Source organism: Rhinocladiella mackenziei, assembly GCF_000835555.1.
Source record: "Rhinocladiella mackenziei CBS 650.93 unplaced genomic scaffold supercont1.8, whole genome shotgun sequence".
In the NCBI taxonomy this organism is placed as follows: domain Eukaryota; kingdom Fungi; phylum Ascomycota; class Eurotiomycetes; order Chaetothyriales; family Herpotrichiellaceae; genus Rhinocladiella; species Rhinocladiella mackenziei.
The window spans coordinates 524,965-537,455 of NW_013550597.1; the positions used below are offsets into that span (position 1 = coordinate 524,965).

A 12,491-nucleotide genomic window follows, 5' to 3' on the forward strand; every position below is an offset into this window, starting at 1 on the left:
TACTGTCTGCGCAATTGCACGACTTTGAAGACGACCGAATTCTCACTTTTTCACCTGGTCGTCATCAAATAAATCCCCCGTTCTGACACCGTTGAACCTCACGCCATTGTAAAAAGCTGGGTCAACATGGACGATCAGGTCGAATTCGATATCAATGAGGCCCTCAAGCTATATCTCAGTGATGCGACTACTATCCCTACCCCAGAAGCGAGTCCGGAACTGCTCGATTGCGACAATGACCCAGAGGCTCTCACAACTTCCCTCGTTAACGAAGTGTTGGACCCAGTGGTGGATCTGGTCGCAGAAAACCCTGAAGGATTGATGAGAGGTTCAACCTTTGATACCATACAGTTTTTGCTGAAGTGCGCTCCCGTTTCTGCTTTGTCCGCCGCAAGACACTTCGGGGAATCCCATGCTGAATCATTTCGTTTATCTAGGCGATCCTCGGGGCTCTCTACTCAATCCCTGAGTAAGATTCTACATCTGATCGTTTCAGGCCTCTCGTCTGCAACCGACATTGCAAACCATGACATCGAGAACGATGAACAGGAAACCCTAGCACAACACAAACAAGTCCTCGAGATGTATGCATTTCTCCTCCAATGGTCCATATCTGCCGTTGAAATGAAAGCGCTCGAAAAGTCAACTACGGCTCCAGCTCGAAGAGGTGGGAAAGGGGCAAAAGCCAAAGCGGCAGCCAAAGACGATGCTTGGGATTCTTCCGGTCAGATACAGAGCGCCATGGACGTTATGTGCAGGGTAATGAAGCTCAAGCTGAACCGAATCTTCCAAACAACCTCTGACCGGGACACGTTTGTCAATCTATTCACCAGATCTGTGTACCTGGTTATGGAGAGTGAGGCGAGGGTCAAGATCGCGGCAGTACGAATGTTCTGCTTCAAGGTCCTTTGCATCGCGATTAAGCATCACGGACATGCGCTCGGAGCTCAGACATCTATCGTTCAGAATCTCACGTATTTTGAGCATTTGTCGGAGCCGATGGCTGAGTTCCTTCACATCCTGTCGGAGCAGTATGATTACCACCAACTGGCAGCCGAGATCCTAAGAGAATTGGCATCCAAAGAATTCAGTCAAAGTGACACCAAAGGACCCAAATCGGTGTCGACTTTCATCGTCAAACTCTCCGAACTTGAGCCCAGGCTTGTTATCAAGGAGATGGGTCTTCTTGCGAAATTCCTGGACGGCGAATCACATACACTGAGATGTGCCGTGATCGAGGTTTGTGGAAACCTTCTTGCCGACTTAAGCAGACAAGAAGAAGAAAACGAGACGACCAAAATTCAGATCAATGCTTTTTTCGACACTCTAGAACAACGGTTCCTCGACACAGCGCCGTTTTGCAGAGTTCGGGCAATCCAAGTCTTTACGAAGATATGTGACTTGGAGCAGAAGTTTCCGAAACGACGGCAACATGCCGCCGAACTTGCGACGCAGAGTCTTCGAGACAAGAGTAGCAATGTACGGCGAAATGCAATCAAGCTGCTCAAGAAATTGGTTTCGTCTCATCCTTTTGGTTTGATGCATGGTGGACAACTGGCTCACAAGGAATGGACTGAGAGATTGGAAGCAGTGGAGTCTCAATTGGATGCCCTGAAGCCTTCGCCGGACTCGCCTGGTCTGGCGCAAACAGCCAGCGGGGAGGTGAGAGTGGACCAAGAATTGCTGGACAATCCAACTCAGGTGGAAGAAGACCCCCAAGAGATGTCGGAGGAAGAGAAGATTGCTGCTGCGAAGAAAGCCCGGGAGGAAGCCGCAACATCCGAAGTCTTGGGCAAACTCCAACTGACCCGCAAATACTACCTCGAAGCACTGAGATTTATCGAAGTGGTGCATGAGGCTTCAGAGGTTGCAGTTCAATTGCTGTCTTCACCTAACAAGACCGAGGTGATTGACGTGATGGATTTTTTTGTCACCATTGACGCCTTCAAAGTCGAGACGGCTCGAAAAGGCATCCGACGTATGCTCCGATTGATTTGGACCAAAGGCAATAGCGACGAAGGAAAAGGAGTTCAAACTCATTTGATCGAAAACTACAAAGGCTTGTTCTTCGATGCCCCGGAGGCTTTTAGCACCAACGATGCTGCGAATTTTGTTGCCAGAAACATGATCAGCTTAACATTTGGCGCTACTCCTGCTGAGTTGACATCACTTGAACAGCTGTTGAGTACCATGTTCAAAGCTGGTCATATTTCGGAATTGGTGGTGGCGAAGTTGTGGCAGGTGTACGGGGTTAACAAGGAAATTTCCAAAGCCCAAAGAAGAGGAGCTATTATTGTACTGGGAATGATAGCTCTTGCTAACCCTGAAGTCGTCGTTAAGGAGATGGATACCATGCTACGAGTGGGATTGGGCCAACTTGGGAGAGCCGATTTTGTCCTCGCCAAATTCACCTGCGTCGCTCTTCATCGCATGACACCGACTGCAAAGAAGGCGCAAGAGAAGACTGCTTCAGCAGGGTTGTCGAAGATGTCCAGCAATCATGAGGTGTTGCGAATGCTCGCGTCCATCCTCTTGACCACCTCAACAAGCAAAGACTGGTACGGGATGGCTGAACAAGCCATAAGCGCCATTTATGCTCTGTCAGACCATCCAGATGTCTTATGTTCCGAAGTTCTCAGGCAAAAGACTCGGCTGGTCTTTCAGCAGACTAAGGACCTGTCATCGTTATCAAGACCGTCATCACCAGAAGCAGATGCGATGGAGGTCGACGGTGAAGAAGGAGAAACTCGGAATCCAGAAGCAGAGCTACCAAATTCCGGGCAGCCACAAGAAACACGAGGAAAGCCATCCATTGCTCTTTCACAACTCTTATTCACCGTGGGCCACATTGCCATTAAGCAGATTGTTCATCTCGAACTGTGTGAGCTCGATTTCAAGCGACGGAAACAAGATCGGGAAAAGAACAAGGAGATTGCCAATCCCTCACCAGAGAAGTCAATAGGACCTACCCCAGCTCGAAGAAAGAAGACGGCAGCGGAAGAAGTCCTGGCGGAGAAGCAGAAAGAAGAAGAAAAAGATGAACTTGACCTCATCGGCGGCACGACTGAAGACGACTTCACCGAAGCCATCGCTCACGTCCGAGAACGAGAGCTCCTGTATGGACCAAATTCTCTGCTGGCGAACTTCGGTCCATTAGTGACTGAAATTTGTGCAAACAATGCGGCATACAAGGATCGGAATCTGCAAGCACAAGCGACATTGTGTTTGGCCAAATTGATGTGTATCAGCAGCGAATACTGCGAAAAGAACTTACCCCTTCTGATCACAATTCTTGAACGGTCGACCGATCCGATAGTCCGTTCCAATGCTGTCATCGCACTAGGTGACATGGCCGTCTGCTTCAACCACCTGATTGATGAAAATACAGATTTCCTGTATCGACGACTGAACGATGCGGACGAAAGTGTCAAACGCACGTGCCTGATGACCTTGACGTTTTTGGTATTGGCCGGACAAGTCAAGGTGAAAGGGCAATTGGGCGAAATGGCCAAGTGCCTTGAAGACGGGGACAAGAAGATTGCTGACCTGGCGCGCATGTTCTTTACTGAACTGGCGACCAAGGACAACGCAGTGTACAATCAGTTTGTCGACATGTTCAGTGTACTCACGCAGGAAGGTCCTCTAGATGGTGGTGTGATGGAAGAGGAAGCCGTCAGGAGGATCCTCAAGTTCCTGTGTGGGTTTATTGAAAAGGTATGTCGGTGTTTGCTCTTACAATTTTATTCACCTTGGGAGTTCAACAATTTGCCGTTTTGCTAGTCGACCAAGCTGATCGTCGGCCATAGGACAAACACGCAAAGAATCTGGCCGAAAAACTTGCGGCGCGATTGGGTCGGTGCGTGAATAAACGACAGTGGGACGACACAGCATATGCGCTGTCGCTATTACAGCATAAGAACGAGGAGATTGCGAAGAAGTTGAGTGAGGGATACCGCGTCGTTGAGACGGAGGCATAATAGACTTGATGACATGGGGACGAATGTTTGACCTGGATCCGATGGAATGCTGTCAGTATTTTAGGAGCAATGTCTTTTGGTGTTGGGTGTCAAGTATCGAGTATGATAGGACGGCTTCCTAGCAATGCATATGAATGCCTCAGGTTCGAAACCTCGAACCAACCAGCTGGTTGTCGAACGGATCCTGGCGGCGATGAGGCCGGAACACGGCCCGGTCTTGCGTCATTTTCAACGCGTGGAAGTCTTTCGCAAGCTGCAGTCCATTCAGGCAAAAGACAGCCCTTGCACACCGGTTCGCTGCCTCCGGCCTAACCGAGCTGTGTTAAAACGTCAACTGCTTATCCGGTCGGGGTTTTTTAGGTATGGTAAATCTTCTCCTGGCAGCCCTTCCCCGCGTTCCTTGCTTGTTTTCCAGCCACTATGATGACATCATCCAAGGCCCAGATTTTGTCTGGACTAAGGAAGCCACAATGGGCAAAAATCAAGGAAATTTCCACAAAGCATATGTTGGGCTTCTTCAGAACACTGCTATATGAAGGAGCCAGATGTCAGCCCTGGTTGCCGAAACGTTCTACTGACTTTCAACAGTGATAAATTCTTGCCTGGTGCCCTGAACGGTATCTTTGCAGTTTCTGCCTTTGGGAATCTCGCATCCATGGGCTGGGTCCGATAGATCATCTGACAGGTCAAAAGGCAAACATTTTCCTATTCTCACCTGATCATCTTTAGCCTCACTGGACCTTCGCCTATTAAATATATGTATCACCCACTCGAGCAATTAAGAGCACAACAGGAATAGATTCGCGATAGTTTGCTCTCTGCAAACTCCAAACCCAACACTCACGTATACAACCACCTCACTTCGCTCGTGACCCTGGTTGAAAATGTGTTTCGGCGGCGACTGCCGCGACGATTCCGTCATCATCCGCCGACACGGCCGGCCACGCTACTATCGAGAATATGTATCCCGACCCGAGGTTGCGACATATAGAAGAGAGACGGTGACCCGGCGCTCTACCTCTGCTCATCGCCCAAACCACTCTCATTCGAGCCACGAGCATTACCACCATAATCCGAGACGCAGCGGGAGCAGGACCAGAGTGGTGACCGAGGAGAGGAGGAGATATCATGGATAGAGGAGAATAAGCAACCATAATCGTATGCGATTATATAACGACGTCAAGAGTCTGCGAGAAATGAGATATCATAGACGGAGTTGGCGGGGCTTGTCTCATATAATTCGATTTTCGATTGTATGTGGACAGTGGCTGGCACATCTTTCTTCTATATCATGAATGTATAATTACTTCTATTCCTCAATACCTAGTCTATCGAATAATTTTTGACTTTCCCCCCCACCAAAAACGCACCCTTGTCTTCATACGTCACTTGGTTCTCATCCATACCCACCTCAGCTTGTTTTTTTCCTGATCTACTCCCACATGCATATCTGAAGGTTTGAAGCTTGTTGAATTCCCTAATCCCAGACCCGCCGTTCCCCCTTCTGACCTTTTGAAACCTGCCTCGATACAGATCCAGTCCAGCATGAATCGTGCCCTTTCCGTCCGGTCCCGCAAGAAGGACGACCACGCCAAAGAAGCCTCAAAACACACCTTCTCTATCTCGACTCTCCGAGGCTATCAGCAAGCTGAGCTCTCCAAGAAGCTCTTTAGGCTAATCAAGACCGAGAACCATGCCATTGGAGCCTACGAGACCGCGGGCCGCGAGCGCCTGTCCATCGCATCCCAGCTGTCCGACTGGGGCGAGTCCACCAACGATGACTCCATTTCGGATATTTCGGACAAGGTCGGGGTCATCCTCTCTGAGATAGGAGAACAAGAGGATCTCTTTGCACAGAACCTCGAGGACTACCGGGCCATTCTGAAGCAGATCAGGAACATCGAGAGCAGCGTGCAGCCAAGCAGAGACCAGAAGACCAAGATCAGCGATGAGATCCAGAAGCTCAAGTACAAGGAGCCCTCCAGCCCCAAAGTCGTCACCCTAGAGCAAGAACTCGTGCGCGCTGAGGCGCAGAATCTGGTTGCTGAAGCCCAGCTCACCAACATTGTAATACAGGAAGGCACACGGGGGCAGCATGATGCTAACAACTACCCTAGACTCGTCGAAAGATCAAAGAAGCATATGATGTGCACTTTGCGGCCACCATCGAGAGAGCCGAGAAACAGATCATTCTGGCCAAACATGGCCGACGCCTTCTGAACTTGCTTGACGACACTCCTGTGGTACCAGGAGACGTGCGCCAGCCTTTCGCCCACGTCAATGAAGCCCGACAGGTCCTCATCGACGCCGAACAGGAATTGCAGGCGTGGCAACCCAACCTCGAACCCATCCAGTCGAACGCAGGCGGGCTTGGGTCAAACTTGGTGCCCATGGCCGACGAGGCCAGTACGCAGACCACATCCGAAATGGTTGCCGTCCCAGAAGTTGCTGCGACCGATCCCCCAGCGGCAGAAGCCAAAGGCACCCACCTGGACTCTGCGACCGCTTAGAAGGTGGAGACATGGAACGCCGGACAACGATGTGAGAGAGCAAGAAAATGACACAAGAAACAAAGTATTCCATATATGATGTGATGTGTCACAGTGATAAGGATGAGTCTCTTGCGTCGTGGCTTTCGGTCGCATGCATGATGTTTACGGTATTTTACGGGTTGATATTGAGGGGGGAGAGTCGAGATGAGGGATCCAAAGAAGGGAGTATAGATGACATTGACGACTGTTGGAACACACCAACTGAGACTCGCTAACATGTAATTTGCCCACCCGGTCCTCGCCACTAAGCGACCTTCGACGCGCAGCCTGAACAGGAATCGGACGTCCGCGTTTTGCATGGGGAGCTACAACTACAATAGGTCCAGAGCCTGTAGCCGACCTTATAAGCGCTGCTCGGTTCGCCATCAATGAGCTTACTAGCATATTCTTCTATTCCAATTCACGTTCTCTGCACGCACCATTTCACTTGCAACACCCCGTTTCACCCACTGTTGGCGATGGGCTTTGATTGGAACTAACCTTCCTGGTTCGGAAGCAGATTCTCCGGTCCTTCGCATCCGTCAATTCTTCACGATTTTACGTCCTCCTCTGTCGTCTCAGATCTTCTGTCTTCAAGACGTATTTCTGGACAATTCATCTGACAACCCCTCGTTAACTTTTCCCCTTTCATCTTCCCAAACGCCCGCCGTCTCGCCTTTTTACCCCATACCCATGCTGTTGAATCCTTTCGATCGTTGTTCCAAGTTTTTTGCTTTTTATTTTTTCCCCCTTCTCTTTTTCGGGTTCTTGCTTACTCTGATCAGCATCAAAGGAGCCGAGCGGTATGCCCTCTTTTATCGCCCTAGCCATACTTGCGCTCGTCCTCTTCCCTATCGTCAACACATACTTCAACTTTCACCGCAACCTGAACCGCGCCAAACGGTCTGGTATTCCATATGTTGTTGTTCCAGTCTACTATCTTAATCGGTGGTGGATGATAACCCATCGGCTGTACCTCCCATTGTTGGCCAAGTTGCCACGCAGATGGACCGGATGGGTAGACTTCTGCGTCCCGGATTTTGATTATCGATGCAGCATTGAAATCTTCCAGCGGGTGGGACATGACACGTTTCTCACTGTTGCCCCGGGCGGTATGATGCTGCACACCTCCGAGCCCGCCGTCATCAACCAGATCACCACGCGGAGGAATGATTTTCCTAAACCTACGGCCATTTACCGCTCACTGGACATCTACGGCAAAAATGTCGTTTCCACCGAGGGCACCTTATGGCGTCAGCACCGGAAAGCGACCAGCCCACCATTCACCGAGAAGAACAATCACCTTGTTTGGGCGGAGAGCATTGACCAAGCTTCCGACATGCTAGCTACCTGGGTCGGCCCGGATGGGAAAGGCGATTTCACCGTTGACCGAGTCATGGACGATACCATGCGCCTCAGCCTGCATGTTATCAGCAGAGCGGGTTTTGGACGGAAGCTGCAGTGGCCTTCTGCAAACGCAAAGGCAGACATTGACGCCAATTATGTCGACAACTCGAAGATCCAGAATCAACGGGACGGCCGGGATCCTGGGCATTCAATGAGCTACACCTACGCCATCCATTGCCTGCTGGACAATATCCTACTACAGTTCCTGATTCCGCGATGGCTCATGGAACGAATCCCTTCCAAGATCTTCAAGAAGGCCAACGAGGCTTACTTCGAATGGGGCAACTACATGAAAGAAGCTGTCGCGTCCAAGAAGGAAAGCCTTGAGGCTGGCGACGAGAGCAAAGACCAGATGGATATCTTGGGTCAGTTGGTCAAAGGCCAGGTTGCTTCGCAAAAGGGCAAAGATGTTCCTCTCACGGATCCTGAAATCCTGGGTAACATGTTTGTGATAATTCTCGCCGGTCACGAGACGGCCGCTAACTCGATTCATTTCTCCCTGGTGTATCTGGCTCTCTTCCCCGAGAGCCAAAGAGCTGTGCAAAGGGATCTCGATCGCATATTCCAAGGTAGGCCGCCCTCTGAGTGGGACTATGATCGTGATTTGCCTGCTCTTTTCGGTGGAATGGTCGGTGCGGTATTGGCGGAAGAATTGCGGCTGGTTCCGCCTGTGATAGGGATACCTAAGTCGACTTGGGGGGTAGAGGATCAACCACTTACGGTGGAAGGCAAGCCTTGTACGGTTCCGAGTGGAACATACGTGATCCTTTCCACGAGCAATGTCCACCGAAACCCGAAATATTGGCCAACGGGCAAACCCACCTTGCCTGGAGGAAAGCCAGTACACCCTTTAGCAAATATTGACAACGACCTGGAGGAGTTCAGACCACAGCGGTGGTTGTTGGATGAAGACGGCGCGATCCAGACCACGTCGGCTACTGGGAAAAAAGATATGCCGAGTGAAGCAGTCACGGCAGATGGCCTGGGAGTCAACGAGGCATCGGATACCTCAGAACGACTGTACCGCCCGCCAAAGGGTTCGTATCTACCTTTCAGCGATGGCTATCGTGCCTGTCTGGGAAGACGATTTGCGCAGGTCGAAGTTCTAGCAACGCTGGCGGTGATCCTGCAAAATTACTCAGTCGAATTGGCGGTGGACCAGTGGGCAAGCGACGAGGAGGTGATTGCCATGGACGAGGATGCTCGCGTCGAAGTGTGGCAAAAAGCAGCAAATCGAGCGAGGGAGATGATGCTCAACGGGCTGAGCGTGATCATCTCGTTGCAGATGAGAAAGGGCCATGTTAGTATGCGGTTCGTGCCCAGAGGAACGGAGAAGTTCATGGACGACGTGGATGAGAAATGGAAGCAGAAGCATCCCGACTTATGTCTGGGGATGAAGGCAGTTCCCGACTGGAGATTCTGGGATTGAATAAAACCAGCAGTGTCGATAGGAATACTTTATGTATGTCTTCATTCGCTTACATTGGATGTCTTCTGGCGGCCTGATGCTCTCGGAGATGGTCGCTGCCAAATAGTTTGCAGAGCTGGGTGCATGTTTCGGTGGCTTCGGTGGCTCGCTCTGAGTGGTTGGAATTCTTTTTTTTTTTTTTTTTCCCCTTTCCTCTTCGTGCGTGGCCCCGTCGTCTGTTTTGACCCTCTATTTTTCTGCTGGGGCATTTTTAGCATTTTTGCCGATTCGGAACAGCTTGTCAACATGATGCGTTTCTTTGGCTAGAAGAAGCCCCGTCGCTCGTAGCTTGCAGCGTGCAGCTTGTAGTTCTTAACAGCTCATCAATGCCTCTCCCATTCTCTCCGTAACAGATAAGGCCTTTTGAGGTCGGCCAGCCCACCGGACACGTGCATCTCCGGTTCTTGTTAGGAGTTTCTCACTGCCCTCTGCTCTTCCAATGCTTGGATCCCCTGATGCCTCATTCGGCCGTTCTGCTGGCGCGTCTCAGAGTTAACGGGGGCTTATAGTGCGCTGGCGTCGACTCTCGCGCAGTTGGGGCGATGTTGGGCACAAAACAGAGCGTCGTCCTACGCAGATTCGCCCAGATTCGCCCAGATAAAAGCGCAGGACCTCCTTTTACTGGGCCAATTCTTCTTCTCATGTCCTCCTCAAGACTCCCCCTTGTTCAAGCTTCCCTCGGGGTCCCTTTCCTTGTGCTTGCTTCCTCCTTCTCTCCTTTTAGGCCTGTATCACTCTATCGCTCACTCAGGAGACTGGAGGTTATCACTGCATGACAACACGCCACCCTTTGCCGCGAGTCAAATCGGGCCCTGTTACATGTTTGTGCCCCCTTCTTTCAACTTGTCAAACCTGCCACATCCCACCCTTAGATCATGAAGAACCGCCCGACCTGCCGCCTCTACCTGTTCTGTCAGTCTTTCTTGTTCTCAGCATCTTCATCTTGCTTTCTTTCATCCAAATTGAGTCTTGCCATCGAATGATGGAGGGTGCCACCCCTCCATCGTCGACCATTCTTGGGTATCAGCATTGTCCACAACTCCTTTCGTAATCTCACTCCCCCAACTATCTCTCTCCGATGACTGATCTGGCCCCTGAGAGCTCCAACCTCGTCTTCTTTACTGTATGTTCGTCTCGGCCCGCGATCAAGGCCGTCGGCGCCGCAGTCATATCCACGGCGTTAGCAAGGCAGCCCGCTCTTCCAAATTGTCCCTTCTTTCTGCAATCACTACTGCATCCCATGGATCGAACGATAGTACGTCTACCACCACCCAAGAAACTTACGCGAGATCCTCCTCGGGCTCAAGCAAACGGCGGAAGTCGTCCAAATCCAAAAAACCTCGAGAGGGTCGGGAAGGACTGGTGCCGTCGGTGAATGGCACTTTAGAGAAGTCAAACAAGGCAGAAAGGATGTCCAGAGAGTCGGTGGATGTCTTCGCCTTCCTTGTCAAGGACGACGATCAGAGCACGCCGACGTTGCACACTGAAGAACCCGCTCATTTCGTACCGGAAGAGACGCCTGTCCACGACGAATCAGAGACCGAAGGTGGTGTAAAGAGTCAGCATTCCGACTCGGGAATATCAATGGGCGACAGCAGTGTTTGCCACGTCAACAACGACCCTTCCCTCGATAGCCGGTTGTCGCCGTTGCCAGAGGACACACAAGACATCACTGACACGCAAGGCCACTTGAAAGACAGACCTTCCTATTCTCGACGGCTACGATGGAAGTGGCCCGACGTACCGCCCGCTACTCACAAGCGTTCCATACCTAGCCCCAGCATTAGAACTCCCAGCCCTGAACATACACGCATTCACACACCACGTACGCCCGACAGTTTGGACAAAGAATTCTGCGCCCCCAAGGAAATTCTGTCCGGGTACGATCTTGTCGCTGATAAACTAACCCAAGGGGAGATCCCACCGGTGTTTCGGCTTTTTCAGAAGAGTAATTATCGCGTCCTCCTGCAATTGCAGGACGAAATTGGAGAAATGGAAGAAGAATTGGCTGCTCTGGATCTGGCCGACACCCGAAGTCGGCTCAATTCAAACGGCAGTACATCACCAGCCTCGCGAAGGATCAACTGGCAATGGAGTCAGTCAGATCTACAAGCGCATCGATTGCAGGTCTTGGGAAGACTGTATATCAAAATCGAACAATACTGTAGGTGGCGAAAGGCAGGGTGTTGATGCGATGAGCGGACTGATTTTGTGACAGATCAAGCTCTTTTATCCACCCAAAAAGTGCAGAGACTCTCATCGCGAGCAATTCCCGCAGAGATTGATAAATTTCGAGCATGGTTACGGGAGAATAACCCTCTGTCCGGCCCCGAGTCCACGTTCTTAGATAACGAGGATGATTTGATAGCGTTAAAAGAGACCTCTACAGGATGGGACCCCACCGGGTCCACCTCCACCACCACCACCCCCGATTTAGTTCCGCTCTGCATTTTGACCATGACGCTTCTTCCTTTACTGTGCTTCAAACTCATCACGGGCGTTTTGAACCGATTGATTCTACTGACTGCATTGTTGGCTGCGGGGCTGAGTGGTCTGGAAAAGTTGGACCGGTCAAAAGGGGAACAACAGCATCGACAATGGGTTCTAGCATGTTTTGGTGTGTCTTTTTTGGCGGCTCTGTCCTTCTAGCCTGGTAGATGAGCGGCAGCGCTCAGGATATAAGGGGACCCAAAGCATGGATGCATGGTACGAGAGGAATGGATGGTGTTGCATCTAGAAGGTAGAAGAAATGTTCCGAATTGTAACGACCGATATGACTTGGAAATGTGGAGTTGATTGAACAGGGTTGGAATTGAAAATCGAGTAACCAGCAATTAGGCTGTAGAGCCTTGTGAGGGTGAGGGGAGAAGTTGCAGCCTGATGGAGACAGACTTGGTAGCCAGTGTCCTCCGACCAGGCTGCGGCGAGAGAACTCCCCCTTATAGTTCCCATTCGTTCATGTGGATTTTTGATTCTACCTTCACCTCCATCAATACCACTGTACTATTTTGATCTTTCTCGCTGTCTGCTGGTGGTAATCCTTCTTTGTTATATCCACGATCTCGTCCGGATTCCTCGCGTAAAGACTCTGTCCAACCACCCCCCCCC

The 12,491-nt window shown here is 50.8% G+C and overlaps 4 protein-coding genes across 4 annotated transcripts; all 4 read left to right on the forward strand.

Moving 5' to 3' along the window:
* Positions 1–126: 126 nt before the first annotated feature.
* Positions 127–3,977, forward strand: Z518_09797 (uncharacterized protein; the record flags this gene model as incomplete). Its single annotated transcript, XM_013412414.1, has 2 exons — positions 127–3,714; positions 3,807–3,977. The coding sequence occupies 2 exons, from the start codon at positions 127–129 to the stop codon at positions 3,975–3,977; spliced, it is 3,759 nt and encodes a 1,252-aa protein (XP_013267868.1).
* A 1,545-nt stretch (positions 3,978–5,522) lies between these two features.
* On the forward strand, positions 5,523–6,487 carry Z518_09798 (uncharacterized protein; the record flags this gene model as incomplete). Its single annotated transcript, XM_013412415.1, has 2 exons — positions 5,523–6,044; positions 6,095–6,487. The coding sequence occupies 2 exons, from the start codon at positions 5,523–5,525 to the stop codon at positions 6,485–6,487; spliced, it is 915 nt and encodes a 304-aa protein (XP_013267869.1).
* An 826-nt stretch (positions 6,488–7,313) lies between these two features.
* Positions 7,314–9,344, forward strand: Z518_09799 (uncharacterized protein; the record flags this gene model as incomplete). Its single annotated transcript, XM_013412416.1, has 1 exon — positions 7,314–9,344. The coding sequence occupies one exon, from the start codon at positions 7,314–7,316 to the stop codon at positions 9,342–9,344; it is 2,031 nt and encodes a 676-aa protein (XP_013267870.1).
* A 1,164-nt stretch (positions 9,345–10,508) lies between these two features.
* On the forward strand, positions 10,509–12,032 carry Z518_09800 (uncharacterized protein; the record flags this gene model as incomplete). Its single annotated transcript, XM_013412417.1, has 2 exons — positions 10,509–11,547; positions 11,602–12,032. The coding sequence occupies 2 exons, from the start codon at positions 10,509–10,511 to the stop codon at positions 12,030–12,032; spliced, it is 1,470 nt and encodes a 489-aa protein (XP_013267871.1).
* Positions 12,033–12,491: the final 459 nt, after the last annotated feature.